General features: G+C 40.3%; 3 protein-coding genes across 3 annotated transcripts in view; 2 read left to right on the top strand and 1 right to left on the bottom strand.

Moving 5' to 3' along the window:
• Window positions 1-27172, bottom strand: part of LOC120552569 (NLR family CARD domain-containing protein 3-like) — a 1238648-nt gene that overhangs the window by 194416 nt on the left and 1017060 nt on the right. The window lies entirely within an intron of this gene.
• The window catches only part of LOC120552568 (NACHT, LRR and PYD domains-containing protein 12-like), a gene marked incomplete in the record, with an annotated part of 803490 nt that overhangs the window by 90238 nt on the left and 686080 nt on the right, over window positions 1-27172 (top strand).
• On the top strand, window positions 1852-26086 carry ezh2 (enhancer of zeste 2 polycomb repressive complex 2 subunit). Its single transcript, XM_039790750.1, has 19 exons — window positions 1852-2245; window positions 4437-4560; window positions 7892-8020; window positions 8139-8258; window positions 10132-10252; window positions 10422-10601; window positions 13172-13277; window positions 16081-16244; window positions 16940-17037; window positions 17740-18001; window positions 18550-18716; window positions 19264-19399; window positions 20791-20916; window positions 21013-21191; window positions 21810-21905; window positions 22248-22329; window positions 23109-23189; window positions 23286-23370; window positions 24510-26086. Exons 2-19 carry the CDS (start codon window positions 4444-4446, stop codon window positions 24568-24570), a joined length of 2310 nt encoding a protein of 769 aa, XP_039646684.1. The 5' UTR covers window positions 1852-2245; window positions 4437-4443; the 3' UTR covers window positions 24571-26086.

Raw genomic sequence — 27172 nt, forward strand, 5'->3', positions numbered from 1 at the left:
TCATCATCACCATTATACACATTCTCACAGAATAATACTATGTCTATACTTACCTAGTGTCATGTCTTTGACCCCTTTTTTAAATTTGAAGACATTCCTACTATGTTTTAATTCCTCTGGTAATGCGTTCCATAACTTCACGCCACAGACAGATATGCACCTGCTTTTCATCACTGTGTTACAGGTAGGTTGTTTCCAATTGGAGCTTTTGATTGTATCAAACAAGTTCTTCAGCTGATGGAAGTTTGTCCAATTGTCACTGAAATGTAAATGTGTAAATATCCATTTCCTTAAGTCCTTTAAAGGGATAGTCCAGCTCTCTTCAAAGCCACCAGACTCCTTTGACAAAAACAGTAATTTTACCTCGCAGAACACGGGAGTTGCTGCTCTACAGCTGCCTCCATCGGTTTGTTTAGGTTACTGTTTGACTTTGGTGTTTTAAACGTGTAGGAGCTAACAAAACAAAAATCAGACAGCAAGAGTTACAGATTTGTTAGATTAGTACATAATCTATGAACTATTATGAACTATTCAAAATGTAAATATTCGTTTTAAATTGTTATAAATTAATGAATCTGAAAATCACTCTCACTTGAGTTATATTGATAGAATCCCTTTAAAGTTTTTTTTTTAATTGTGTCTTTTTCTGTCTACTATTCTCTTTGTTTAAATATATTTGATTGGAATTAATTTAAGATGTGTTTAACAAGTGTGTATATATTGTTTCTTGTGTTGTTTTTTGTATGAGTAAGCACTAAAGCACATTGTGAGCATTGTATAATCCAAAGCAAACTTCGTCGTATGTGTCCTCATACCTGACAAATAAAGCTGATTCTGATTCTGATAATGCGTGTTTGTGAGCCTATTTGAAGACATTTAACAAAGTGCTTTTTTATGTTTGAACGTAGTTTGAAGACACTGTGGAGCTGTCAGCCAATGGCTGTTTGGAAGGGGCGGGGCTCAACAAACTTGGCGACCCTTGTCCATAATACTGTAATACATCCATGCCCTTGCCCTTGCTGCACAGCCACATACTTCAAGTGTGTGTGGGTGTGTGTGTGTGTGTGTGTGTGTGTGTGTGTGTGTGTGTGTGTGTGTGTGTAAACTGACGCCTAAACTAACTATACTATCTATTCGCAACATGACACCGACGAGAATCTAAGATGATAACAACTTTATATTGCACCTTTTAAAACGGAGTTTACAAAGTGCTTTGACAGACAAAAACAAGGCAAAAGCAGGACATCCAGAGGTCAATATAACAACAGACAGCCAAACAATGGCAAGGCCAAATTAGGGTAAATAAAGACAAGAAGGCAAAACAAGCCAAGGCAAAATTCCATGCAAATGAAAACTTACTTTATGCATGTTTATTTTTTGCATATGTTTGTTGTTATTGCTTTTATTTTGTCTTTTCTTTGTTTTGCGGGCATACAATAAACCTATGAAAAGAGAATACACACTAGAGCAAAGTACTGCAACAGTCAAGAACATAAATATATTAATATTGCAATAAAAATATGTAAAAGACACTGTTGGATGATCTGCCTGCCGCGACCTTTAATCAAACTGACACCAACACTGGTGGATAATTAAAGATGAAGACTGCTTGTTAATAATGTAATCTACAACAATCTATTTTGTGTTTTTATTTATATTCTGTTGACATTATGAGAGAACAAAGAGAACCTGTCGGTCCACATGTCCCCGTTGCAGGCCGCCCCGGAGCAGCTCTAAACTCTCATTGGCTAGCACGTTGATACAACCCCAACCAATCACGTGACACCACACTGAGAAGCCGTAACATCGCCTTCTGTGATTGGCCCAAACGTTTGGCGCCTCTTGAATCTGCTGAAGCCGTAGTGGGCGTTGAGTGTGAGCAGTTTGAACCGTAGCGGTGCCGACCGAGGCGGAAATATTGGATTTGGACGAATTGTTTATCGGCAGGGTGAACTTAAACGGCTTGATTCACATCCACAAACACTGTCTTTTATATAGCCGTGTTCAAAGTAGAAGGGACGGCGTCTTTTTCTTCTGTTTGCCGACTCTCGCTACGTAAAGCCGGCAAAGTGAATCCCTCCTCCTCCTAAGCTAAACGCTAGTTAGCCGCCGAGCTAACGTTACAGCTAGCCGAAACACGGAGCAGGCTAACGTTAATCCCCGACACAAAGGACGATTTCGGCCGGTGTTGTGTCACATCGATCCCATATCACTCCGTTGAATGAGTACTGAGCCTCCTGTGCAGGTAAGAGGAGCTGTCAGTGCTGTTGTCTCTTTGTTTCCAGCGATTCAGACGGTCTGTCCTCGAGGCTACACTCTTTGTTAACTAACCAACAGTTAGCTTTAGCTTGCCGGTGGTCGCGTGCCAACATTTTGTATCTCTGTCAAGATTCAAGGTGTTTATTGTCAGACCGGTTATACGGGTGTAAACGTATGGGAAAGCTTATGCTAGGAGGCTCCATTAAAAAGACATTTAGTAGAAAAAGTAAAGGACATAATATAATAACAAAATTATAATAAAATACGTAAATAAATAATCAGAAAAAAAGGTTTATTGCCAAAAAATCAAAGACTAGAAAGGGAATGAATGAAACAGATAATATAAAATATATGAACCAATACAAATTAATACATTGAAGACGTATCTACAAAAGAAACTTTTGCACATAAAATGACTATGACACAGATGGGTCAGAATGTATTCCTTCCTAAATAGCTTTTGTGTGTGTCTGTGCGAGTGTGTGTTTATGACAGAGTGAAATCTTAAGGAGAAACAGTTAGATTGAATTACTGACACTGGCAGTTAAGGAGAACCTTAGTGGAAATCATGTGACAGGTGTCAGAGAGATGTCAGGATGTTGCCAAGCTTGCTGTGTTATTTGTATGCCTTGAAAACACATTTCAAGGCATACAAATCGTCTAGAATGCTAGTTGATACGCATGTGCATTTCTGCCAATGTGATGGAAAACCGATCCTGTAAGCAGGTTCCAAAAGTAACTTTTTTTTTTGTCCACCAGCCAAATGACTAGTTAATGTTTAAATTTTAACAGCCACTCAATGGGTTATCATTGTTTTTCTTGGCTGGTGAGTGAAGCAAATCTACCTGCTACTTTCATACCAGCATTTGGCTGTTAGATTGGTGCTAATTTTTAACCCTGTCTGTAAGTTATTCTGAGTTAGTTTCTCAAAACAATGACAAGCTTTTCTCAATATTCTGTGATACTAACTAGGGGTGTGTAACATTGATCTGGATCGATGTATCAATACATACCGTCTATAAGATGACCTTGATTTTAGATTTCAATTAAATTTTATTCATAGTATCAAATCATAACAAGTTATCTCAAGACACTTTACAGATACAGTAGGTCTAGACCACACTGTAATTTACAAAGACCCAACAATTCCAGTAATTCCCCAAGAGCAAGCATTTAGTGCAACAGTGGAAAAACTTCCTTTCAGGGAGAAACCTCAGACCGACCCAGGGTCCTGGTAGGCGGTGTCGGTTGGGGGGTGTGATGAACAGTGGCACACACACAATAAATATAATGGAACTATGACTAGAAATAGTAGTGGTTGTTGTAGTTCATGGCGTAGCAGGGCATTCCCACTTTTTATTTATTCTTTTTATTTAAAAGAGTAGTTTTGTTTTTCATTTAAATGTCTGGCAAATCTCAGTAGTACAATTGTCAAATCGTATTTTAGTTGCTTTTTTTGAGTTGATATAAATGTAACTGTTGGTTTTAAATGGGCGTTAATGATATTGTCTCATATCGATTGCAGGCCCTTGAGTATGTCATTTTGTTTCTTGTGGAATAGATAAATACATCTGCTGGTGGTGGAACTGCAGCCAATCAAAAGCAGGATGTTGGTTTCCTTACGACCCACAATCCAATCAAGATCTATAAGTTCTGGCAAAGACTGAAAATATTAAATGTGTAGACAGTGTTGTACTCAAGGCCACCTAAAATGAGACCAAGTCATCACCAAGACCACAGCGTATCAAGGCCGAGTCAAGACGGAGACATTGAGGGGTTGAGACCGACACAAGACCAAGATCAGACCAGTGCCAGACAGCCGTAACTACTTCTTCTGTCCCCAAGATTCACTTTCTTGGGAGTTTGTGTGTTAAGGAGGTGGGGAGAGGGCTTATCAGAAACACATTTCAAATTAGAAATGAGTCAAGTTATTGGTTGCATTTGAAGGAAGTTTTACATCCAATCACAGTAATGATGGTAACACACAAAGTTAGAGAATGCACAGGCAATTTAGTAATATCTCTGCAGGGGTGGTTTTAAAAATAAAACCCCAAGTCCTCTTTATTCAAGAGACGAGAGAGAGAGAGAGAGAGACCTTCAAAAGTGGTCTTGACCAGTCCCGAGTACTACAACAATGTGTAGAATCCTTCACCCTCTCTCTGTTTTTTGTTCTGCAGGTTGATCATGGTGCTGACAGGGAAGCGCTCGGAGAAGGGTCCTGCCTGCTGGAAGAGGAGGGTGAAGTCTGAGTACATGAGGCTTCGGCAGCTCAAACGCTTCAGGCGGGCCGACGAGGTCAAGGTTTGTCCACACGCTGACAGAACCTTCACTCCACGCAGATATTCATAGAAGCCGGCTAACATGCTGGCAGAGGAAAAACACTAATTTAATCACAATAATAGTTATCAACAGCCAAAATACTTGTACATGCGATTAGCCCTGATGTTAAAAATGTTCTGCACAGAAAGGATTGTAAAATTAGAATTAACAACGCTGTAACCTTTGCAGTTTAATGCAGATTTTTAAATGTTTAGCCTGTCACTGTTTCTAGTGTTGGACAAATTTAAAGAGAAGTCTGTAAAGGTCAATTTTTAGTTATTCATCGGTCTTAATTCATAAACATGTTTGCTTTTTAGAATACTAGAGGCTGTTTGTGAGCTTGTCCACTGTTGTCTCCCTGGTTGTATGATGACACCGATACATGCTTCTCTTATGACCTTAACAACAAAAGGCTTGGCTTAACTGAAGAGATAGATGGTAGATAGATAGATGTAACTGCAGCAACCTCTTGCAGCAAAGAGCTGCAAGACGTGAAAACAATCTTCACTAGGGATCGACCGATACTGGTTTATAATGGCCGATACCGATTGTTAGTAGTTAATGAAACGGATAACCAATGTTCGGACATTAAGTCTTACTCGGTGCTGAGTGAAACCGAAGCAGAGGGACAGACGAACTGAGCCAAAGTAGAACGCTTTTTTAATTCATTAACTTTATCGGTTATCAGGTAAATGAAACGCTGATACAGTTTAGAGGTCGGCCGATATGGGCTTTTCTCTGTCCAATGCTGATCTTTGGAAATCGGGGTCAGCCGATGGCCGATAAATGCTGCAGATTTATTTTGGCCGATATGTGCTTGTTTTTTAAATATCTATTTGAAAGATAAAATGTAGCCTTACACTAATTACTTAAGATACACAAAATTTCTCAACAAAAACATTTATTGAACACTTCACCAATCTGCACTTGTACACTTAAATTAAAAATGTATAATTTAAAAACATATTGTAGAATAATAATAATAATAATAATGTAGGTAGTGTAATGTATAAAATTATATTGAATAAATGAAACGGGTAAGAAGAAAATAAACTTTGTCAAATAAACTTTTCAATGAAAAAATAAAGTTTAGTGCATCATTTATCAAACTTTTGAGAACACAAATCTTTCATCGCAAACTTTCATAAATAAAATAAATTAACAATAGCAGGGCTGCACACAGTAGCAACCAGCAGCATTTCTTTTTTTTTTAGGTCTGAAGAACACTTGAACTCAAGGAAACGGCTCAATATACTCTATCGGCCAATGCCGATTATGTAAAAAAAAAAATGCCAAAAATTGCATCGGCCAATTTTTAATCTGTTGACCTCTAATACAGATAATCTGCAAACTGCCAAAAAAACCTGCCTAATCTTCACTACAGGGTCCCTTAAGTAGCTGCTCTGAAACGTTCGAGCACAAGATCTTCATTACCAGATGATGGCGTCTGCACAGGAATAGTAGACGATCACAACTACAGTGTTTTCTGAGCATTTAAAAGACTTCTCGTCCATGTTGGCTTAAAAGTCCAGGCTCATTCTTGACCTTGATTGACATTCAGCCTAGCTACTGCAGTTGACAATCACTCATGTGGCGGTTTATGTAAATCCATGCACAGTTCTCTTACTACAAGTCTTTGATCATGAAAAGCAACAACAGGAAATGTCATGTTTGCATGCCAACGTTGCTTGCGTTCTCATTTCCTCTTTACGTCAGCAGTGTTTTGTCCCTGTGATGATTTGTTTGTTTTTAGCCATCCTGTTTAGGTGGTTAAAATCACCTAGGACACCATATAGTTAGGTCGACTGGTTTAGTCCAAAACCCATGTGTGATTTAGATGTATGAGAAATCTTCATATAAATGTATGTGAAATAGTGTTAAATTGTCCAGTTGGAGAATAGGTGGTAATCTGCAATCTGGCTGGCAGCTGGTGCTTTTTAGAAGCCTACTTTTCAATAATCAGACATAATGGACACTTAATATGGCAGTAAAGTAATGTTTTTATCACTTACTTACTTTGTGCATTATCATTTTAGTCTTAGACTGAAAGCATCAGCATTAGGGCTCGGTATCGCCACGGTTATCCTGAATCGATTCCGATTCACAAAGGCCTGATTTGATCCATTATCGTTTCTAATAGGGATATTTCAGTTAAAATACTAATTTCGCTTGGATATCAAGGCATGGATACCCAAACCGAGCCCGACGGTACCCGACAGGCCGGGTTCAGACAGATATTTAGAAATTATGGTCGGGTTTGGGTCGTGCTCGGTCACAACAGCGCGATAAGGCATTTGTTGTAAAATGGTGCTGAGGCTCCTTTTTTAAGAGAGCTCAGTGCGTGTGTGGGCACGCAGTGGGCAAAAGCGAGATGGAGAAAGAGGAAGCAGACGTGTTGTATGCAACCGGAGCAGAGTTGGTGGAATAAGTTTTAAAGTTTTGTACACAGTGTGTGCGGTGTCCAAAATAAACCCCAGACCGAAAGCCAAGTTCATTCATTTGCTCACCAGAAACGGGATTTTACCTGGAGGTAACAAGTCTCTGATCACGGTCGGAAACTAAGCAATCAGGAAAGGTTAACACATTGAACATTTTAACATCTCATTAACGTGTTCATAAACGTGTTTATTAACGGCTTTTCCGAATGCCTTCCTACAGTAGCTTGATAAAAGTGGGCTTTCCACACTAAAACGTAGCCTACATGTGTCATTAGTAGGAGAAAAAAAATGAGATTTTAACTGTCGGGTCGGGCTCGGACCCAAATTTCTTAATGCCTGTTGGGCTCGGGCCGAGTTCGGTCACGGCTCTGTCGGATGCGGGCCGGGCTCGGACAGAAAGATCCGGACTCTATTGGATATAAAGGAGCTTCTCAGACAACCAATGCTGTAAATTGTACAAGAAACCCTCTAACCTGCTGCATTATTAAAAATATTAATAAGAACCAACCCAAAGCAGTTACATAGAGACAGAAGGTGCTTTTTTCATTGCAGAGACAGTATATCTAAAGCCAGACATTTGTGAAAATAGCCATGGCAGATTTTTCCCCTCGCCAAAATGTCTCCTAACTTTGGAGCGTTATTTAGCGTGACATTGATTCCTTAGATCGTATAGTTTAATATGACTCTTAAAAGTTTAATCTCTGGATTTTATGACTCAATATCAGATCATTCAACTGAAATCAGAAAATATTTTTTAAAACCCATTCCTAATCCGCATCCTGTCTTGTGGTGGCACATTTTGGCTGCTGGCCGACTGACACGTTGCTTGTCTTTTGTTTTTCGCAGTTGGTTTACGTTTCTTTTAACTCTTTCAGAGCATGTTCAACACCAACCGTCAGAAAATCATGGATCGCACTGACATCTTGAACCAGGAGTGGAAGACCAGGAGAATCCAGCCGGTTCACATCATGACGTCTGTCGGCTCTTTAAGAGGAACCCGAGAGGTCGGTGGATTAACGCTGTTCTCAGATGATCTCGCATGTGCATAAAAGCTTCTGGAAAGTTTTTTTTTTTTTTTTGCCTGTGTTGTGACTGTACATTTTCTCTGCCTTTCCTGTGCAGTGCACGGTGGACAGCGGCTTCTCCGAGTACCCCCGGCAGGTCATTCCCCTTAAGACTCTCAACGCCGTGGCCTCAGTCCCGGTCATGTACTCCTGGTCTCCGCTGCAGCAGAACTTCATGGTGTGTATGAACGTTTAACAGCTGCATGTAGTGGAAAACATTGTCTAAAATGTACTTCAGAGTGCATAATCGTAGAAGTGAAACAATTGCATCAGTGGTCGGGACAATCGGTACGTCTACATGCACTTTAATTATCCACTTTTATTACGAATGTGACCATATTCCTACTTTGGTACGGGTCATGTACACAGCATATTCTGTTTAGATATTCAGAATAAGACCTTTTCCAGAATATAGCATTTTCAGATTAAGACGTGTGTGATATGCCGGTATTATTCTGGTTTTAGAAACATTCTTTGGACATGTAGATTGGCCTGTCACGATAACAAATTTTGCTGGACGATAAATTGTCCCAGAAATTATTGCGATAAACGATAATATTGTCATCGAGAGACCATTTGCATCTAATATAATGATAATGGCATAATAATACAGGTACACCTTTTCAAAGATCAATACACTTTTATTTCTAAATAATATTTAACACTGGAACTGGAAGACATTTTAAATATCCAGAACATGTCTTTGATCTCCTTTAGTATGTCGTCTTTCACGCTGATGTACAGTTGTGGAATTGCCGTTTGTGACACGTAAGTTCTCAGACTACAGACTCTGTACTACATTTTACAATTATTTAACTCTAAATATTAAATTTAAATAATATATAATTAATAAATTAAATCTATCTGTATGGCTATCTGCCACATGGCGGCATAAATGTACCAAAATAGTTCTGTTTTTCAGTCTTCATTTTGGCGAAGGTACGGCTTCTGCTCCTCTTCAGGTCGGAGCTTCGTGGGGGCGGACACACACACACACACACACACACACACACACACACACACACACACACACAGGTGCAACTCTGACATACTTTCCACACTCCGTGTCCGCGGACAGCTGTAGGCTTGTACCGTTAATGTTCTGTGCATTGTCGGACACATGCAGCCACTTTCCTGAAACCGCTTGCGAGACTGACCAGCGGCGTGTATGTCCGAGCCCGTCTCCACAGTCTCCACCTGCAGGTTGTCAGCTGTGTGGTTTGGATTGAAAGGGAGAAACGAGACGCCAAATAACACGGTGGATATCGCTCATATAGGCCTACTTTCTTTTTGACGGCGCCTTAACTGCAAAGTGCTGCGGGAAACCCTGCTCCAACTCTCAACTAGCGTTTGTCTGTCTCTGTCTCTCTGTCCGCAGTCCCGCCCCCACAAAGACCATGCGACTGACAAGAGGGTTCACTCCTCGTTACGCTAAGGAACCGAGAGTGGTCCTCCAGTCTCTTTGGTAGAGAGAGACAAGGAAAACAAACAAGCATGCAAATGGAAATTATCGCGGCCGGAAAAATTATCGAGCTCATTTTTTTTTATCGTGCGATAACTCGATTTATTGACTATCGCGACAGGCCTACATGTAGAGCATACAGCGTATTCAGAATCTGCGTCTCAATCATGGTTTTTACTGCAGTTTGACACTTTACGGCTCACTGTCAGCTCTGAGCGTTGCTGTAGGCAGACCAACCAGCCGACCATTTGCAGGACTGTGGTAGAGAGCAACACAGCTACTTTTAAACATTATCAAAGACTTGGATATCAACAGGATTTTGGATAAGCGCTGATCTTTTCAAGAAGCTGGTTGAAGGAATGAAAGAGGGAGGCTCAGTTTGCCAGGTCCAACAAGTCTGCCACCGCTAGAAAATTTTGAAAAGATATCTTATTTTGCATGGCTGCATGTGGTATATTCAGTCATTAGCCATGAATCCATTGTGAAATAAGGGCAAAAACCGGCATAATATGTACATGTAAACATAGTCAGTGTTAACCGCAGCTGTCTGTCTGTGTGTGTAATGTTTGTTTTGCATTCTTTGCTTCAGGTGGAGGATGAGACAGTGCTCCATAACATCCCCTACATGGGAGACGAGATCCTGGACCAAGATGGTACTTTCATAGAAGAACTCATCAAGAACTATGATGGAAAAGTCCACGGAGACAGAGGTGAGGGTCGGTCATAAACGACTGTTGCTTTCCTAAATATTAAGATGAGAACTTCTCATTTTGGTAATGTTCCATCAACAGAGACGACATAACATGTACCTGAAAACATTAAACATGAACCTAATTCTGCTCAGTAAAGACATTCGATTGATTGCGTTGTGTTTTGCAGAGTGCGGCTTCATCAACGATGAAATATTCGTGGAGCTGGTCAGCGCTCTGTCGCAGTACAGCGACAACGAGGACGATGAGGAGGAGGAAGAGCACGACTTCAAGGTAGAAAAGATGGAGCTGTGTGAGGGCAAGGAGCATCCAGAGGACCCGCGCAAGGATGGGCTCATTAACAATGAGAGTAAGTCTTTTCACTGAGGTACCAGTGATCATCACAGCGTTATCTGTTGACACGGTAACCGTTCCCTTTTAATATCGCAGTTGCAATATCCGTATGAATAATCGCAAATATGATCTGCTTTTGTCTTGATTTGATCCCTTCACGATACGTAGGGGCTGATTCTAGAAGTATTGCGATGTTATGGATAATTTTCTTGGCACACGGAGAACACAAAGAAATACAGAGATGGTTAAAATGATATATTGCAAAAGTTTTATGTAATTAATGCGTAATTAATTGCAGTGGAGCTACAAAGCAAAAGTGTCATTCAGTTTCACTCCGCGGCTCCCAAAGAGCTCACACAGGAACTTATTTATTTATTAACTTACTTATTGGAAAGCAGCCAAATGAATATTTATACAAACCAATGACAGGGTTCTTAACAATTGTAACCAATGAAATGTCTCCAGTTAAGTTTAGCTTGTCCTTCAATAGTCCTTCAAACACATTGTCTTCTTCTTTCAAAGGCAAACTGTCAGAACTTCACTCAGTTTAACATACAGAGTTTATAGTCTCAAGCCTCTCTACAGCTCATAAATCAGTGAACAAGAAAAGCCCTTTACATAGGTAATCTGACTACATCTCACTGTCATAGCTCATACAACAAGGAGACCCTTTCGAATAGATACATACAGAGAAATGATTAATAGTCAAAGGAACATGTTTTCCTTAACAATACACTTCTAGAGACAATATATTATGAGACATTTCTACAAGCAGATTGTGTTCTAAGAAGAATGCACATCACATGTCAAGTCAGTCTGACATTTATTTCATTTGTAAAGAAGAACATAACATTGATTTTCTGCATTTGCTCCGTTTTGCTGGAAACAGATATGAGGTAGCAGCTGTCGGCGGTACCGTATAAGATTAGATTCAACTTTGTCATTGTGCAGAGTACAAAGACAACGAAATGCAGTTTGTGTCCACGGTAGTGTGTAGACGGTAGTGTACAGTTCGTTTACAGAAGGTATTTTAGCGTAAATTAAATATAGATATGTGCAGTGTATTAGCAGTTACCTTTATAAGAGCAGAATAAATATGGCTAGGTAATATGAACAAAAAAAAGGTCTCTGAACACCTGCACAGGTGTTTTCATTTATTCTGGCTGATTAAACAGTTAAATGTTAAGTAGTTAAATGCTGCTCAGGTTGAAGATTGGGCGGAGCTTAGATGGGAATTCATTACATCGCAAATCATTTCTACCAATGAGAATGATATGATGTCATTTGTCCCGCTCTAAAAGGTGCAACAAAGCTAACGAGACTCTGGAAGAAGTCAAACACTCAGTCTATACCACATGTTTCAAACTCAAGGCCCGGGGGCAAAATCCAGCCCCTTGCAGATGTTAATCCGGCCCGCCTATCAATTTATGTTCACATTAGATTTTGGCCCACCTAGTTTTTGTCGGGTTTTTTTCGACTGTTTTGTCACGATTTCCGACTGAGGTTTTTTTTTTGGCGCTTTTTCCGAGATTTTTGGCGCTTTTGCAACCGTTTTTTTCTTCTTCTTTTTTTTCTATGATGGCTAAGGAACTTTTTTAACAGTCCTGGGAAGAGGTCTAATCAGCCTGATGAACTGAAAACACCTGTGTCTGTGATCAGAGCCTTTTAAAATGATATTACAGCAAGAATTTATGTGATTGTGTGCAGCGAAAAAGACTTAGATTTAGTGGGAAGTTAATTGTCAACTACTTTAGCTTTGTTTGGCCCAGAGGCGACAGTTTAAAAAAGACATAACTGTCACACCAAAAATGTGGCAGTTATGTCCGCTGTACACAATCGCATAGATTGTGTACAGCGGACATAACTGCAACAGTAAGCTGCCAACACCAGAAACCTCAAACACAACAACTTTCAGTTGTTAACTGTCATTATCAACTCGTTCTCTCTCCCAACTCAGAAAATACTGAAACTAGAAAATATTCAACATTTAACAAGCTGACAGCACACGTTTGACTGTTCACAAGCAGATAAAATAGTCGACAAAAACGTCAAAATATTTTGTACAATTTAAAAACGTACTTACTTTACAAATTAATTTGAATATTCACTAAAATAAATGGGATTATGATTCTTTTCTATAATCAAGCAGCACTTAAATACACTTTCCTCTCAAAATGTTCAACTTTTTTTAAACTTTTTTTCTCAAAATATTCCTACAAATGTGGCAGTTATGAAAAAGATAAATTAGTGGGAAGTTACTCTTCAACGTCTTTTAGCTTTGTTTGACCCAGCGGCAGAAATCCTATATATTGCTCCCGTTAAGGACAAACCTTCAAGGTTTAAAAAGAAATAACTGCCACATCACTGCTCTAATGCCAGAGAAATGTATGGAGTGAAATATATGACATGTTTTGCTATTTTCTTTGTGGCAGAAAAACATTTCTAAGCTTTTATTTCTTCTGGGGAAAAAACATACAGTGAAATTTAGAAACGGGGTTACCTAGGTCACTGAGATTGGCCGGTGGGTTTAAGTAAAAGTGAGTTTAATGCCCTGATGGAAAGCGCGTTTGCATGTGTCGTCTCCAGGCCGAACCAGCAATGACGGCACCAAGAAGTTTCCCTCTGACAAGATTTTTGAAGCCATCTCCTCCATGTTCCCTGACAAGGGCTCCACTGAGGAGCTCAAAGAGAAGTTAGTGGGTTTGTTTGTATGTGAGAGTGTTAGTGCTGTGACAATAACAGAGGGACGCAGTATATTTTATATATATATATATATATATATATATATATACTGCAAATATGAGCTGCAAATATGAGCTACACCAATATAACAAGTTACTGTACACATGTTTTTGTATATTTACTCTTCATGTTGAATTTATTTTTGTCATACTTGTTTGTCCATAAATACTAGAATCTCTAGTTATGTTAAAGGCAGTCTGTGTCGCTTCGGGGACTTCTCCGGTGCCGCCGCATGTCCTTCTTTTCGGCCGGATGTGCGTCCCCTTCCTCTGTCTCTGTGTTGGCGTTCTAACCTCCGGTGGATTTGTGAGGACTATGGTTAACTGCTCCTCAGATCTCTGCAGGGTAAATCCAGACAGCTAGCTAGACTATCTGTCCAATCGGAGTTTTCTGTTGCACGTCTAAAACTACTTTTGAACGTGCACATGTTCCACCAAAACAAGTTCCTTCCTGAGACTATTTTGCAGCAGCACCGTCCGTCCAGCGCTTAGCACCGCCCCAAGACGATTGTGATTGGTTTAAAGAAATGCCAATAAACCGGAGCACATTTTTCCTCCCATCCAGGAATGCTGTTTGGACTAGCCAGACCCTCCTCTGCAGCACTGACTACGTTTACAAGCAGCCAATAACCCGTTCAAAACCGGAATATTAGCAATAACCCGGTCCCGCACGGCCATGTAAACACCGGAAAAAACACGAATATGCTCATATTCCTGTTTTTAAAAACCCAAAAATGATCCCTGGGTTACCCCTTTTCTAACCCGAACTTTTGGTCATGTAAACGTGTATCGGCATATCCCTGTCAAAAGGAACATTGATTTGTGTTCTGCGCATGCTCTATTCGCAAGGAGTCTCGGTCTTTTGAGTAGAGGAACTTCTTGTATGCGCCAGAAAACCTGCGCGCAGTATACCGGAAGTAAACAGGAAGTAGAGGTAAACATGGCGAGACGCAGCACAGCACCACACTTTTGCGAGCGAGGAGGAAACCAATTTCTTTATTAGTGTGGTGAAAACCATGAATATAATGTCTTTTGTTGACGGCAGAAAGTACCGAGATAGTGAGATTTATAAGAAGGTGACCGAAAAGTTATTGCGTCTCAAGGTTGTCTGTACGTCCAGACGCTAACCGTTCGTCGCCGTTTACATCGGGATATTGCCAATTGATTACAAATTCCATGTATACAGGAGTAACTGTCTCTGCTACTCTTGTGTTAAGTCACACGGAGCCAGTTTTTTTATGATTGGTCATCTGCTACAGATACAGCAAAGCTGTCACGCCCACGAAGAACAGGAACATGCAGCGCCATCCCCCCCCCAGCAACCGCTACTCTGTCTGTCTCTACCGCTTAGAGCAGCACGACACGTTTGTGAAGACGAATTAAGCGCCACACAAGCTTGGATATGGGTTCTTTAGAACAAGAAAGGATGGTTACACTTTACTTGAGGATATCTACATAAGAGTGACATGACACAGTCATAAACGTTTATGACATACCGTTCGTTTAGTGTCATTTGGTTTTTGTCATGAAAAGTTATAGTTAGGGTTCATGTGTCATCACTGTCATGTCACTCTTATGTAGATACCTTCAAGTAAAGTGTTACCGAAAGGATGTTCAAATTCGTCTTTTCTTTCATTATCTTACAACTTAGTCAGCCAAAATTTTTAAGAATCTTTAAACCTTTATAATGGCTATAAATATAGCCATTATATATATTTTGTTTTGTTAGTTTTGTCAATATTGGCCACAAAAGGGCAGCATCGGTCCAACTATCAGGACCAGCAGTATTCTGTTACTAAAGGTGTAAATATTGGTATTAGAATCACGACTATATATTACATTTTGATTTTTAAAAAAGTCCTGATTTATTTCAAGTTAAATCTTAAAGATACGGTTCATGAGAAGAGCCTTTTTCCTTTTAGCCCACAAGTAAGCAAATATCATATATACTGTTACGTTTTGATAGAAACCTTTTTCTGTACCTTGTAATAACTTGATTACACACCACCTCGCTACATAACATGCCGTGGAAATATACAAAAAATCTATTCTATTTCACCCTGTCCTGCCGTGTAGTATCTTTTTTTTTATCTTTCTACCATAATATATTTTATATGAACGCTCCTATTGAAGTCTCTCTGTTATTGTGACAACAATATAACAAAGTGTGTGTGCGATTGACTGAAAGAATTAGCCGAGTGTGTGTGTGTGTGTGTGTGTGTGTGTGTGTGTGTGATCCGAGGCACATATCAGGATTTCTACATAGCTGTTAAAAACCCGTAATTCAGGTTGCAAAAAGGCAAACCTTTCGCACATTTAACAGGTTCTTTGTTAGTGCTAAACCTCCCTATTTTGTAGGAAAGTGTTTACGACACGCAGATGTGTTTTTTATCCTAAAAATAATTGTTCATAAATCCTTGCAGACTGGATGAAAGTTATATTGATTCTTTGCCTAATTCAATTGTTAGGAGACGGCAGATGTTTCCTCTTTACATCGAAGTGAGTCTTGTTTACTCCATTGTGTCCTTTTTCTTCATATGAAGATGGATTTTATTGACAGAATCTGTAAGATTGAATTGTCCTTTATTCCACAAGAACAAAAAGGGTTATTATGGGGCTTGTTTAACGGGATGAAGAATGCTGTTGTGACGCGTAGATTCATTGTAAACTCGGGTGTATGCATGGGTCATTATTCAGTTCCTGACATCGACTGTAAGCAGCTTTGATTTCTCTCTCTGTCTGTCTGTCTGTCAGGTACAAGGAGTTGACGGAGCAGCAGCTGCCCGGCGCGCTGCCCCCTGAGTGCACGCCAAACATCGACGGTCCGAACGCCCGCTCCGTGCAGCGCGAACAGAGCCTGCACTCCTTCCACACTCTGTTCTGCAGACGATGCTTCAAATACGACTGCTTCCTGCACCGTTAGTGTACACACACACACACACTCGCTCAAACGCACACTCGCATACACACTCCCTCACTTTAACACTCACACTCAAAGGCACACACACACTCACTTTAACACTCACACACACACCCTCTCAAACTCACTCTTACTCTTTCACACAATTGGCATCTTATTAAAAAAGTAAGGATGCACCGATCCAATATGCTGGATTGGCTTTGGCCAACTGAACTGTAAAATTTCTCTTAATACTTACTCTTGAACTTACTTTGAACTTTTTGAATTCCCCTTTAGAACACCACACAAAAATACGATTTTACTTGCAAAACGTAATGTGCAAAATAATCCTTTTTCTCAATTACTGTTTTTGTGATTGTCACGTCTTAAAGATTTTTTAAAGATTTGATTAATTGCACAGCCCTAGTGCATCCCTATAAATAAATAAATAAATAAATAAATAAATAAATAAATAAAAAAAAAAAAAAAGCAGACCACTACAAACGGACGTTAGACTTTAACAGACTTCAAAGTTAATTGACTTTTAAATTTCTTAGAGAAGCTGACTGGAATGAAAAATCTGACAATGTGTAAAAACCTTTTGAACAGAGTTTTTGGTTTTAGCATCTTTTTTTAACAGGCTTCTTCTCTGGTTTTGTTTTAGTATTCACATCAGACTTTCAACACACATTTCTTCCATCTCTTGTCTTTTAGCTTTCCATGCAACTCCCAACACCTATAAGCGCAAGAACTTGGAGAACCAGGTGGACACCAAACCCTGCGGCATCGACTGCTACATGTACTTGGTACAGGTGAGTCAACTGTCATTCATTCCTTCTTTCATTCAATATCACAGCAGTGTTAATTGTTGTTCTGCTTACTCTGTTTCTGTCTTCACTATCTTCACTTCTATCAATCAAAATGGAAAAAATAACTAGCTCTTTCGTTAGGGTTAGGCAAAATGTAATTTTGATTAAATGGTGATTTTTACAGTTTTACCGGGCTTTTCCAAAGTAAAATAAAGCCACACTTTAGAGCGCCGCTTACTGTGCTCCATGGCTGCAACACAACAGGCACCTGGAAGTACGGCAGTCGCTACGGAAACCAAAACTTGCCCGTGTTATATTTGGAACCGATGTACGGATTCGAAACCAAATTTTCCAAACGATTCCATTGTAATTGTAATTTTTGAAACGTTTCCAAGTTGGACCTGGTTCTCGATGCCCAATCCAACCCTATTCTTCTGGATTTTTTATTTAGCGTCTTTTCTTTTATTGTCCATATTATTCATGTGGATTAGTCATTTTATCATCCTGTTTATGATGTATGTGTATGTTGTGTGTGTGTGATTTCTTTAAGCTACAGGGACCTTGAATTTCACCTTGGGGATCAATAAAGTATCTATCTCTATCTACCTTTTTATATATTGAACTGAAGAATAACCTGATGAAATATTCGCTTCACCGGCTACATTCCCTTCAGTGTGTCACTGTTGTCTTGCTGTGATTTCTCAGGATGGGATAGTGAGCGAGTACCCCGCAGGCGTAGTTGCCGAGCGGGCCAAGACGCCCTCCAAGCGCACGGTGGGCCGTCGCCGCGGACGAATGCCGAACAGCAACAGCCGACCCAGCACGCCATCTGTTTCCTCGGAAACCAAAGACACAGACAGCGACCGCGAGGGCAGCAAAGAAGACGACCGAGACAACGAAAAAGATGATGACAAAGACGACGACAAAGACTACGACGACAAGAAGGACGAGAACACCAGCAGCTCAGGTACAAACTCTCGCTCGTTATATAAAGTAATAAAGAAGCTGCCATTAAAGCTCTGTTCCTCTTTGGCGAGAAATATCTCCGTTTGTCCCTTGAAAAAGCCAAATCAAACCCAACTTCAGTGTTTTTAAGACTTTTTTTTTTTTTTTTTAAAGGCTACAACCAACAAGAATGTCTCTTAGTTAACAACTTTTTCTCTGCTCTATTTTTTTAAGATGTTGCAAAGACAACAACAAAGCCTGACTTTATTTTTAAAACTTAAACATCACGAAATCTCCGTCCCTTGTCCTGATAAAGATACTACAGTACTTCCTTATTTTATGAATGGAGCGTTACACAACTTGTAGCAGCCACTGTGTCTGTGTTTAGCCAGTCAGCAACGGTAAACTTAAAAAAACTGCAAGTATTATCCTCTGTTTTTGCAGCCTGAGGCTGAATTTAGTCACTGGTTCCTTCCATCAACAACACAGATTTAGTTCCTTAGTTCCTCATAAGGTCGTTGGTTTCCGGAGAAAGTTCCTTCCTTAAAAATTGTTTGTGTGTGTGTGCAGAGGGAAACTCGCGGTGTCAGACTCCAGTGAAGATGAAGCTGACTGTTGAGGCTGAAGCGGTTGAGTGGAGCGGCGCCGAAGCCTCTCTCTTCAGGGTTCTCATCGGGACATACTACGATAACTTCTGCGCCATCGCACGGCTCATCGGCACCAAGACCTGCCGACAGGTGAGCATCTAGTTCGACTCCTGCTAGCAGCTTAGTTCACAGGTTCTTCTAAACGCAGCAGAAGCAAAAAAAAAAGTTTACATTTTGGTTCAACAGCTATCGATGAGTCACTTGCCAAACTGACTCAGAGACGTCCTAAGAAGAAAAGATTTAAGTTTCTCTTAAAACTAAAAACATTTCACTACAACATTACACTTGTATCTAATCTTACAGCAAAACAAAGTATGTAAGTAAAAGGACACTAAAGTCTAAAATGTTTAGGGCTACAATTTTAAGATTATTTTCGGTTAATCTGTGGATTATTTTCCAAATAAATGGATAAATTGTTTGGTTTACAAAATGTCAGAAAATGGTGAAAAATGTGGATCAGTGTTTCCCAAAAAGCCCAAGAATGACGTCCTCAAATGTCTTGTTTTGTCCACAACTCAAAGATATTCAGTTCACTGTCACATAGGAGAGGAGAAACTAGAACATATTCACATTTAACAAGCTGACATCAGAGAAGTTTTACTTTTTCTAAAACATTATCTCAACTGTGGTTCTGCAGGTTTACGAGTTCAGGGTGAAGGAGTCGAGCATCATCGCTCGGGCTCCCGCTGAAGACGAAGACACACCACCGAGAAAGAAGAAGAGGAAACACAGACTCTGGGCCACCCACTGCAGGAAGATCCAGCTGAAGAAAGGTCAGAGGTCACTTCAACACTACCGTTTGCAAAAGAAAACAGAAAAGGAGAGGTGTTTTTTAATGTGGACCATCCAAAAAATAGGACCCAAATGTGGGTTGTTTTTGTTTAGTATTGGTTCGTACACAGGTTTGGATTGAAGCGCGTGAAATTACAGAAAGACGAGGGGCCCTATCTTGCACCCGGCGCAGCGCAAAGCTCAAAGCAAGTGTCTTTGCTAGTTTAAGACCGACGCAGTTGTCAGTTTCACGTCCAGCGCCCACGTCGTTTAAATAGCAAATGCACCTGCACCCATCTGTGCACCCATGGGCGTGCTGGTCTTACAGGGAGGTGTGTTCAGGTGCGTTCTGGGCGTGCTGGTCTTACAGGGAGGTGTGTTCAGGTGCGTTCTGGGCGTGCTGGTCTTACAGGGAGGTGTGTTCAGGTGCGTGCTGGTCTTACAGGGAGGTGTGTTCAGGTGCATTCTGGGCGTATTGCTATCTTGAGGCAGCGGGAAGAGATTGCGCCATTGACCAACAAAAACCTGGTCTAAAGTCAATAACGCAGCATTTCATTGTTATTTTAACAGAGCATTAGTAAAATGCTCGTGCACAGCGTGCACACACTATGCTTGTTACACACACAGGGACACACAGCAGCACACACATGCAGAAGATTACAAATAAAAATATTACGGTGCAAATCTTCCATCATAACAGCAACCCTTAGATTGTTAAAATAGGGCCCTTTTTAAAGTCTAAAGCCGTGGTAGAGGAACTGTGAGACTGTAATGCTTGTTACATATCAGATAGGAAACATTTACTTATTGTGCTTAAATTGATTTATAACAAAAAATATACAGCTGTATCGGATTCAATCAGAACCTAAATTGAATATGAGCTGAAACGTAATGGATTAACTTTGTGAAAAGTGGAAACTCTGTCCTGTTGGTGGCGCAAGGTGAGAAGTTCTTACAGTCATCCAATAGTTGAAGAGATTTTTGACTCCAGTCAGCCTCCACGTGGCTGAAAACATGTCAAACATTTTAGCCTCATTTTAGGATTTTTTACACTTCGGAATCAGAATTAGAAAAACGTTTTATTGCCTGTGTAAGTTACACTTGCAAGGAATTTGCTTTGGTGGTTGGCGCATACATAAACAAACAAACTTATTGAACATTATTATTTAATAAACGATAAATACAGAAACAAATATATACACAATAGCTCTTTAAATTATTGAAAAAGAGGCTGAAGTGGGACAACTCAGTTTATTTACACAGAAATAAACGAGCAGATAAATTACTGTTGTTAAAGCTACAGGAAACGTGTGCGTTTAACCTGGTGAAACGCAGAAGATGATTGATCTGAAACATCCAGTTTGACCGCTGCGTTTCTTCTGACCCCTTACAGATGGCTCGTCCAATCATGTGTATAATTACCAGCCATGTGACCACCCACGGCAGCCCTGTGACTCCTCATGTCCCTGCGTCACTGCTCAAAACTTCTGTGAGAAGTTTTGCCAGTGCAGCTCTGAGTGTAAGAACACACACACACACACACACTTCTGACTGACGCAGCTTTTATTCCTGCTGAAATGAAAGTTAACTTTGCTCTTCTGCTGTGTGGCTGCAGGTCAGAACCGTTTCCCGGGTTGTCGGTGCAAAGCTCAGTGTAACACCAAGCAGTGCCCCTGCTACCTGGCCGTGAGGGAGTGTGACCCCGACCTCTGCCTGACCTGCGGCGCCGCAGACCACTGGGACAGCAAGAACGTGTCCTGCAAGAACTGCTCCATCCAGAGAGGCGCCAAGAAGGTTTTTATTGATTCATTCCAGACCTTTAACCGCACTTTCATACACCACTTTAAATCACACTTACTAACAACACTTTGAACTTGAATTTCCCCGAGCACAGCCAATGTGTTCAGTAGCAAAAAATCCAATGCGAACTACTGTTGAAAAGTTATGAATCGGCTATTTTATTGATGTTCTTCTTTCCTTCAACAATAACTACGGAAATGAGCAATAAACTGGTGAAAACACTGGATTAAATAGCAACGTGTTCCTGTTTAAATCTGCACATATTTTGATGCTAATTTTCCAGTTTCTTTAACAAATGACTGCTGATTTCTTTTCTCCAACTTTTTGAGAGGGATCTTTTTCTCTTTCTGCCCTTTCAGTTGTCAGTCTGTTTGAACCATTGTACAGCGTTTTGTTCTCCGTGTACAAAACTAAATAACCTATTTTGTGAAGTGGACTGTCTACAAGCTAAAAGCATCAAATAGCTTCAGACATGTAGAGTCGTCCTCTCACACATCTGACCGACACAATCGAGCTCTGTGGCAGGAGATTGCAAACTTTTCAACAGTAGTGTATCTTTGTTTTTATCACAAGCTCAAACAGCCCACTCTGACGTTCCTCTCTGTCTCTCAGCATCTGCTGCTGGCTCCTTCAGACGTGGCAGGTTGGGGCATCTTCATCAAAGAGCCAGTCCAGAAAAACGAGTTCATATCAGAGTACTGTGGAGAGGTAGGACTTCACTGTCCGTGTGTTTTTTACTGATGGGTCTTGTTGTGGCTTCACATTCATTAGCGTAATCTGTACAGATATACAAATGCACCATTTTAGATTCTTGTATTCTTTTAAAAAGGAAGACATGGAAAGTTCAGCAGGACTTCCCTAAAGATAAATGGAGGCAAAACACTTCAAACAAGTTTATTAAATAAAGCCCACAGTGTGATGTAAAGAAATAGAAAAAAATGGAAGAAATAAAAGCTGAGAAACCGAGTCTAATCTATCTAAATGGCCTCTTCAACTGAAGAAAAAGTATTACATTTAAATGTGTAATGTGGGCGACCTTCTTCTTTGCAGATAATCTCTCAGGATGAAGCCGATCGCAGAGGGAAGGTCTACGACAAATACATGTGCAGCTTCCTCTTCAACCTTAACAACGGTATAACACGCACACACACACGGACACACACATACTCACTCACTGACACACTCACACACATCCTCACTCTCTTACACACACACACTCACTCACACAGAGACACACCCAGACACACACAGACACGCACTCACTCACTGACACACTCTCTCATACACTCACTCACTGACACACACACACAGATGCACAGCCTGATTGTGGGCTTTTTTAATTGAGCTTCCAGGTCTGGTTTTATTCATTCATTCATTCATTCATGTTTCAGGATATTGGAAATTTGAGAAGTTTGAGAAACCTTTTAACAAAGTGTTCACTTGGACCAGGGTTCAACGATAAGGGTTGCCCGATGTCCCCGGGGAAAGTAATCATCATCGTATCATAAATGACGTTATCATTCTGTTGCCAGAGAACGCTTGTTGAATGATTTTTATTTGAATGTGCCGTTGGCCAATCAGGAATTGAGTTGAGACTTTTGGCAGGAAATTTTTTGTTGGTTTTTTTTTTTTTTTTAAGTGTGTTTTTCTTTTTCCTTTTTACACTTTCAGGGCATTTATTTTTTATTCCTTACTTTACATTTAAAACTAGTTATATACTGGCCAGTAAAAATTTGCTTCGGGCAAGTAGAATTTTATTATTTACTTGCCCAACCAGACAAGTGGAAAAAAAAAAAAAACGTTGAACCTTGTGGAGTAAAAATAAGTTTTGGTTTCGTGCTACCGTGAAACATCGAGTGTGTGTCCCTCCAACAACACAAGTGTTGAAAGGTGTTGTTGTTTTTTCCACAGACTTTGTTGTTGATGCCACGAGGAAAGGCAACAAGATCCGCTTCGCCAACCATTCTGTCAACCCCAACTGCTATGCAAAAGGTAAGAAGATGAGCTGAAACTCTATGAGAAATTTGTATAAACACACGGATGTTCATACTCATGTTGAGCTGTGGCTAACTTGTGTGTTCTCTGCAGTGATGATGGTAAACGGGGATCACAGGATAGGAATCTTTGCTAAGAGAGCCATCCAGACTGGAGAGGAACTCTTCTTTGACTACAGGTAACTACAAAACTATTTACAACAAATTACTCGATAACGAAAAAACTGATTTTATTTACTTCAAAACCTCTTTTGGCACACATCTGGACTTTGAGCTGCCTTTTTAGTTGGAATATTTCCAATATAGCGGAACATTTATTTTCAAGTAACAATAAAAACAAGAAATCGGGCCGACTGTGTTTATTCAGAGCGGCACTGACTCAATGTAGAGTATGGAGTCTGTCTTATAGCTTCTTTTTTAAATACTTAATTTCGTGATTCCGTTCATGTTTTGTGGTATCACTAAAAAGATTATTGCTGCCATCAGTCTGGGACCAGCCCCAGCCGGGCCCTCGTCAAAAAAAAAAAAGACACTTTCCTCCGGGCCTAACAACTTTTCTGGAGGAAACTAGGGTTTGCACGATATTGACAAAATGTCATATTGCGATATCGATATTAATTTTGATATTTTTAAACGTATGTAAAATTACAAAAGTTACGGGAAAACTTAAAATTGATTCATAACAAACTAAACAAGTTTTCTTACAACTAAGGGTTTATTTCAACTGACAGTCATATTGGACTGGTCCAACATGAATGAATGAATAAATAAATAAATAAATAAATAAATAAGGACCATGTCTACAGAGCAGGACGTGTTTTACTGGTTGGACAGTATTAAATAAATAAAGAGAACAGGACACAACCTCTCCTTCGCTTCTCTGATTCGTTCGGTTTTGTTGTCTCTATCTATTTCTTGACTTAGACTGTCACTCTGTTGAAATATGCACACACACACACACACACACGTGGTACGCTCCGTAGGGTTTGTCACGTAGTGGACCCGTGCGCTGACGTACACTAACATGTGCAAGTGGCACGGTAACTGGCCAATGAAAGATGATCGTTACAGCGTTTCAAGCTCTAAATCAAACACAACTAAGCCACACAGCCAACGGACGGGACGCAGCGCTCCACAAAGTTAACAGAATACTGCGTACTTATTGCGACACTTTCGATATATTGCGATAGCGATATTGAGTCGATATATCTTGCATCCCTAGAGGAAACCCTGCTAACGCTTGGTGTGTGTCTCTGTCTGTCTGTCTGTCTGTCTGTCTCTCTCTCTGTGTGTGTGTTTGTGTGTTTTTGTGTGGCAGGTACAGCCAGGCTGACGCCCTGAAGTACGTTGGGATCGAGCGGGAGATGGAGCTCGCCTGACTCGGACTTCTACCTCCTGTGGATCAACGACACAAAGGCCTTACACTCAAACACAAACAAACACACTGTCACTTCAGGAAACCCAGACGACTTGTCACAATGTTTAAAAGCTTCAGGAAAACTGGGAATATTTGAAGCTGAATTTTGATGCTTTTTAGGTTGTTGTTTTTTTTTGTCACCTTGATCTTTTGTTTTTTCAAGTACTTTTCAGATGTTTCTCTTTCGTCTTGTGATTTTTCTCCTGTGAACAAATCTTCCTCTTCTGTAAATCTTTCCTCAGCTGGAAGTGCACATCACCGACAAACTGACTCTTGTTTGTGTCGTGTTTTAAATAGGAGACGAACCAATGATCGTTTGTTTAAAAACTAGCTTTTCAATTCATGCTTCAGGGACCGAACTCCTCCACCAGCCGCTTTCACACACGACCGTCTGGACTGTGTGTGTGTGTGTGTGTCCGTTGTCGCGTTGTGTTTTTAAACTGTGTGAACTGAACCAGCCGCAATCTCCTCCGAGTGCCAGATCACTGTCTGTCTGTAAAACAGGGAGGCCGTTCACAAAGCAGCGTCACACCAATAAGCAACACAGATTTTTACAACTTTTTTGGCATTTGGTTTCCAAGCCGTCTTTGGTAGTTCCTGCGTGTGAAATCGGAGGATGTTGCCACGGTCGGCCACCTGTGCCTGATGCCTGGTCGACCACATGGGTCACCAGGGTCTGCAGCTAAGTCAAGAAAATCTGGATTGGCGCCTCGATGCTCTTTCATGTGTCTGCTAACAGAATGAACATAGAGCTGTTTTCTGGGACTTTGGCAAAGCGCTTGTGTTGTATAATTCCTGGCCTGCCGTTCACGGAGGATCATTTTTGGCATTTGGTTTCCAAGCAGTCTTTGGTAGTTCCTGTGTGTGAGATCGGAGGGATGTTGCCACACAGTCGAGTTTTGATACAAACATTCACAGTTATTAAACAAGTTAGAGCTGAAAGGATCAATTAAGTCAATTAGCAACAATTCAGATTTGGTTTATTATTACTTAAGTCAAACATTTAAGAATAATGCGGATTAATCTGTAATTAAAACCATTACTAGTTGCAGCCCAAGACTCTGTTTTCTGAAAGATTTATTGATAACAAACTTTTATACTAAAGCATATTTTGGAGTTGTCTTCGGGTCCGAAATTTGGGTTTCTTTTAACCAAACGGTTAGTAAAAAGTAACGTGGATGGTTCCATACAACGCTCTTCACAAGTAACATAAATTATCAGTTCACTACTTTCATTGAATTTGGGTTTTTTATAGCATTTTAATTTTTTTTTCTTTTTTAAGTGCAGAAAGAAATCGACAAACATCGGGAAAAAGTAACGTGGATGGTTCCATACAATGCTCTTCACAATAATATAAAGGATCAGTTCATTACGTTCATTGAATTTGGTTGTTTTGATTTAATTTTATAGGATTTAAAAAAATATAGCAAAAAATTAACATTGAAAATAAAAGTGACATGTTGGGAAAAGCTTTTAAAAAAAAAAAAAAAAAAAAAAAGTCAAAAAGCCCAGGAAAACATTAGCCAAAAAGTGACAAAAAAAACTGAAAAAGTGAGTAAAATGCTTGAACGTGGGGGAAAAACAACAAAAAACATAGAAAAAAGTGACAAAAACATTGGGAAAAGTGTCGAAAAAGACGACCATAAAGTTGAAATTAAAACTTTTGACCAGAAAACTAAACGTTTCATGGTGAACAGGAAGACGACACAAGGGTTAAATAGATCAAATGGAAATGAACCGTTGGTGTTTGTGGAGATGACTCTGCTTTGTGACGCTGCCTCTTCTTTTAGGTGCTAACGTGAAAACCCAAAACCGGAACCAGCAGCTACTTCACCGGGACGGGAAACTAAACCCGCCAGAGAAACCCGTTGAACTGTTTCCTGTCTGGCTGTAGTTTGAGTTTCCTGTCGTGAAACACTTGCTTCTTTCCTCCAGTGAGCGGCGCTTCACACTTTACCAAAACCACGTGGATACCGATGAAGGTTTTCAGTCCTATTCTCCTCCTCCGCTCTGCTGTTTGTCCCGTCGTCTCTCTACTCGCACCGGTCGACTCGGTCCAGTTTGTTTTCTGCGTCTGTGCTTCTCGTTTTGGGTCGGTCCAGTTTGTTTTCTGCGTCTGTGCTTCTCGTTTTGGGTCGGTCCAGTTTGTTTTCTATGTCTGTGCTTCTCGTTTTGGGTCGGTCCAGTTTGTTTTCTATGTCTGTGCTTCTCGTTTTGGGTCGGAGCAGTTTGTTTTCTACGTCTGTGCTTCTCGTTTTGGGTCGGTCCAGTTTGTTTTCTACGTCTGTGCTTCTCGTTTGGGTCGGTCCAGTTTGTTTTCTACGTCTGTGCTTCTCGTTTTGGGTCGGTCCAGTTTGTTTTCTACGTCTGTGCTTCTCGTTTGGGTCGGTCCAGTTTGTTTTCTACGTCTGTGCTTCTCGTTTTGGGTCGGTCCAGTTTGTTTTCTACGTCTGTGCTTCTCGTTTGGGTCGGTCCAGTTTGTTTTCATTCCAAGTTAACTGTAGCAAGCTAGAGCTGGCTTCCGTAATAGTCTGCAAATTGTTGCTAGAACTACAATAATGTTT

Source organism: Perca fluviatilis, chromosome 22 (assembly GCF_010015445.1).
Source record: "Perca fluviatilis chromosome 22, GENO_Pfluv_1.0, whole genome shotgun sequence".
NCBI lineage: Eukaryota > Metazoa > Chordata > Actinopteri > Perciformes > Percidae > Perca > Perca fluviatilis.

Bases quoted from the DNA above. Each gene is read 5' to 3' on its own strand.
- ezh2 (XM_039790750.1), top strand. From the start codon at position 4,444: ATGGTGCTGACAGGGAAGCGCTCGGAGAAGGGTCCTGCCTGCTGGAAG. The intron at 8,259-10,131 runs GTGTGTATGAAC...TCTTTGCTTCAG, and splicing joins CGCTGCAGCAGAACTTCATG to GTGGAGGATGAGACAGTGCT. The intron at 20,917-21,012 runs GTAAGAACACAC...GTGTGGCTGCAG, and splicing joins TTGCCAGTGCAGCTCTGAGT to GTCAGAACCGTTTCCCGGGT.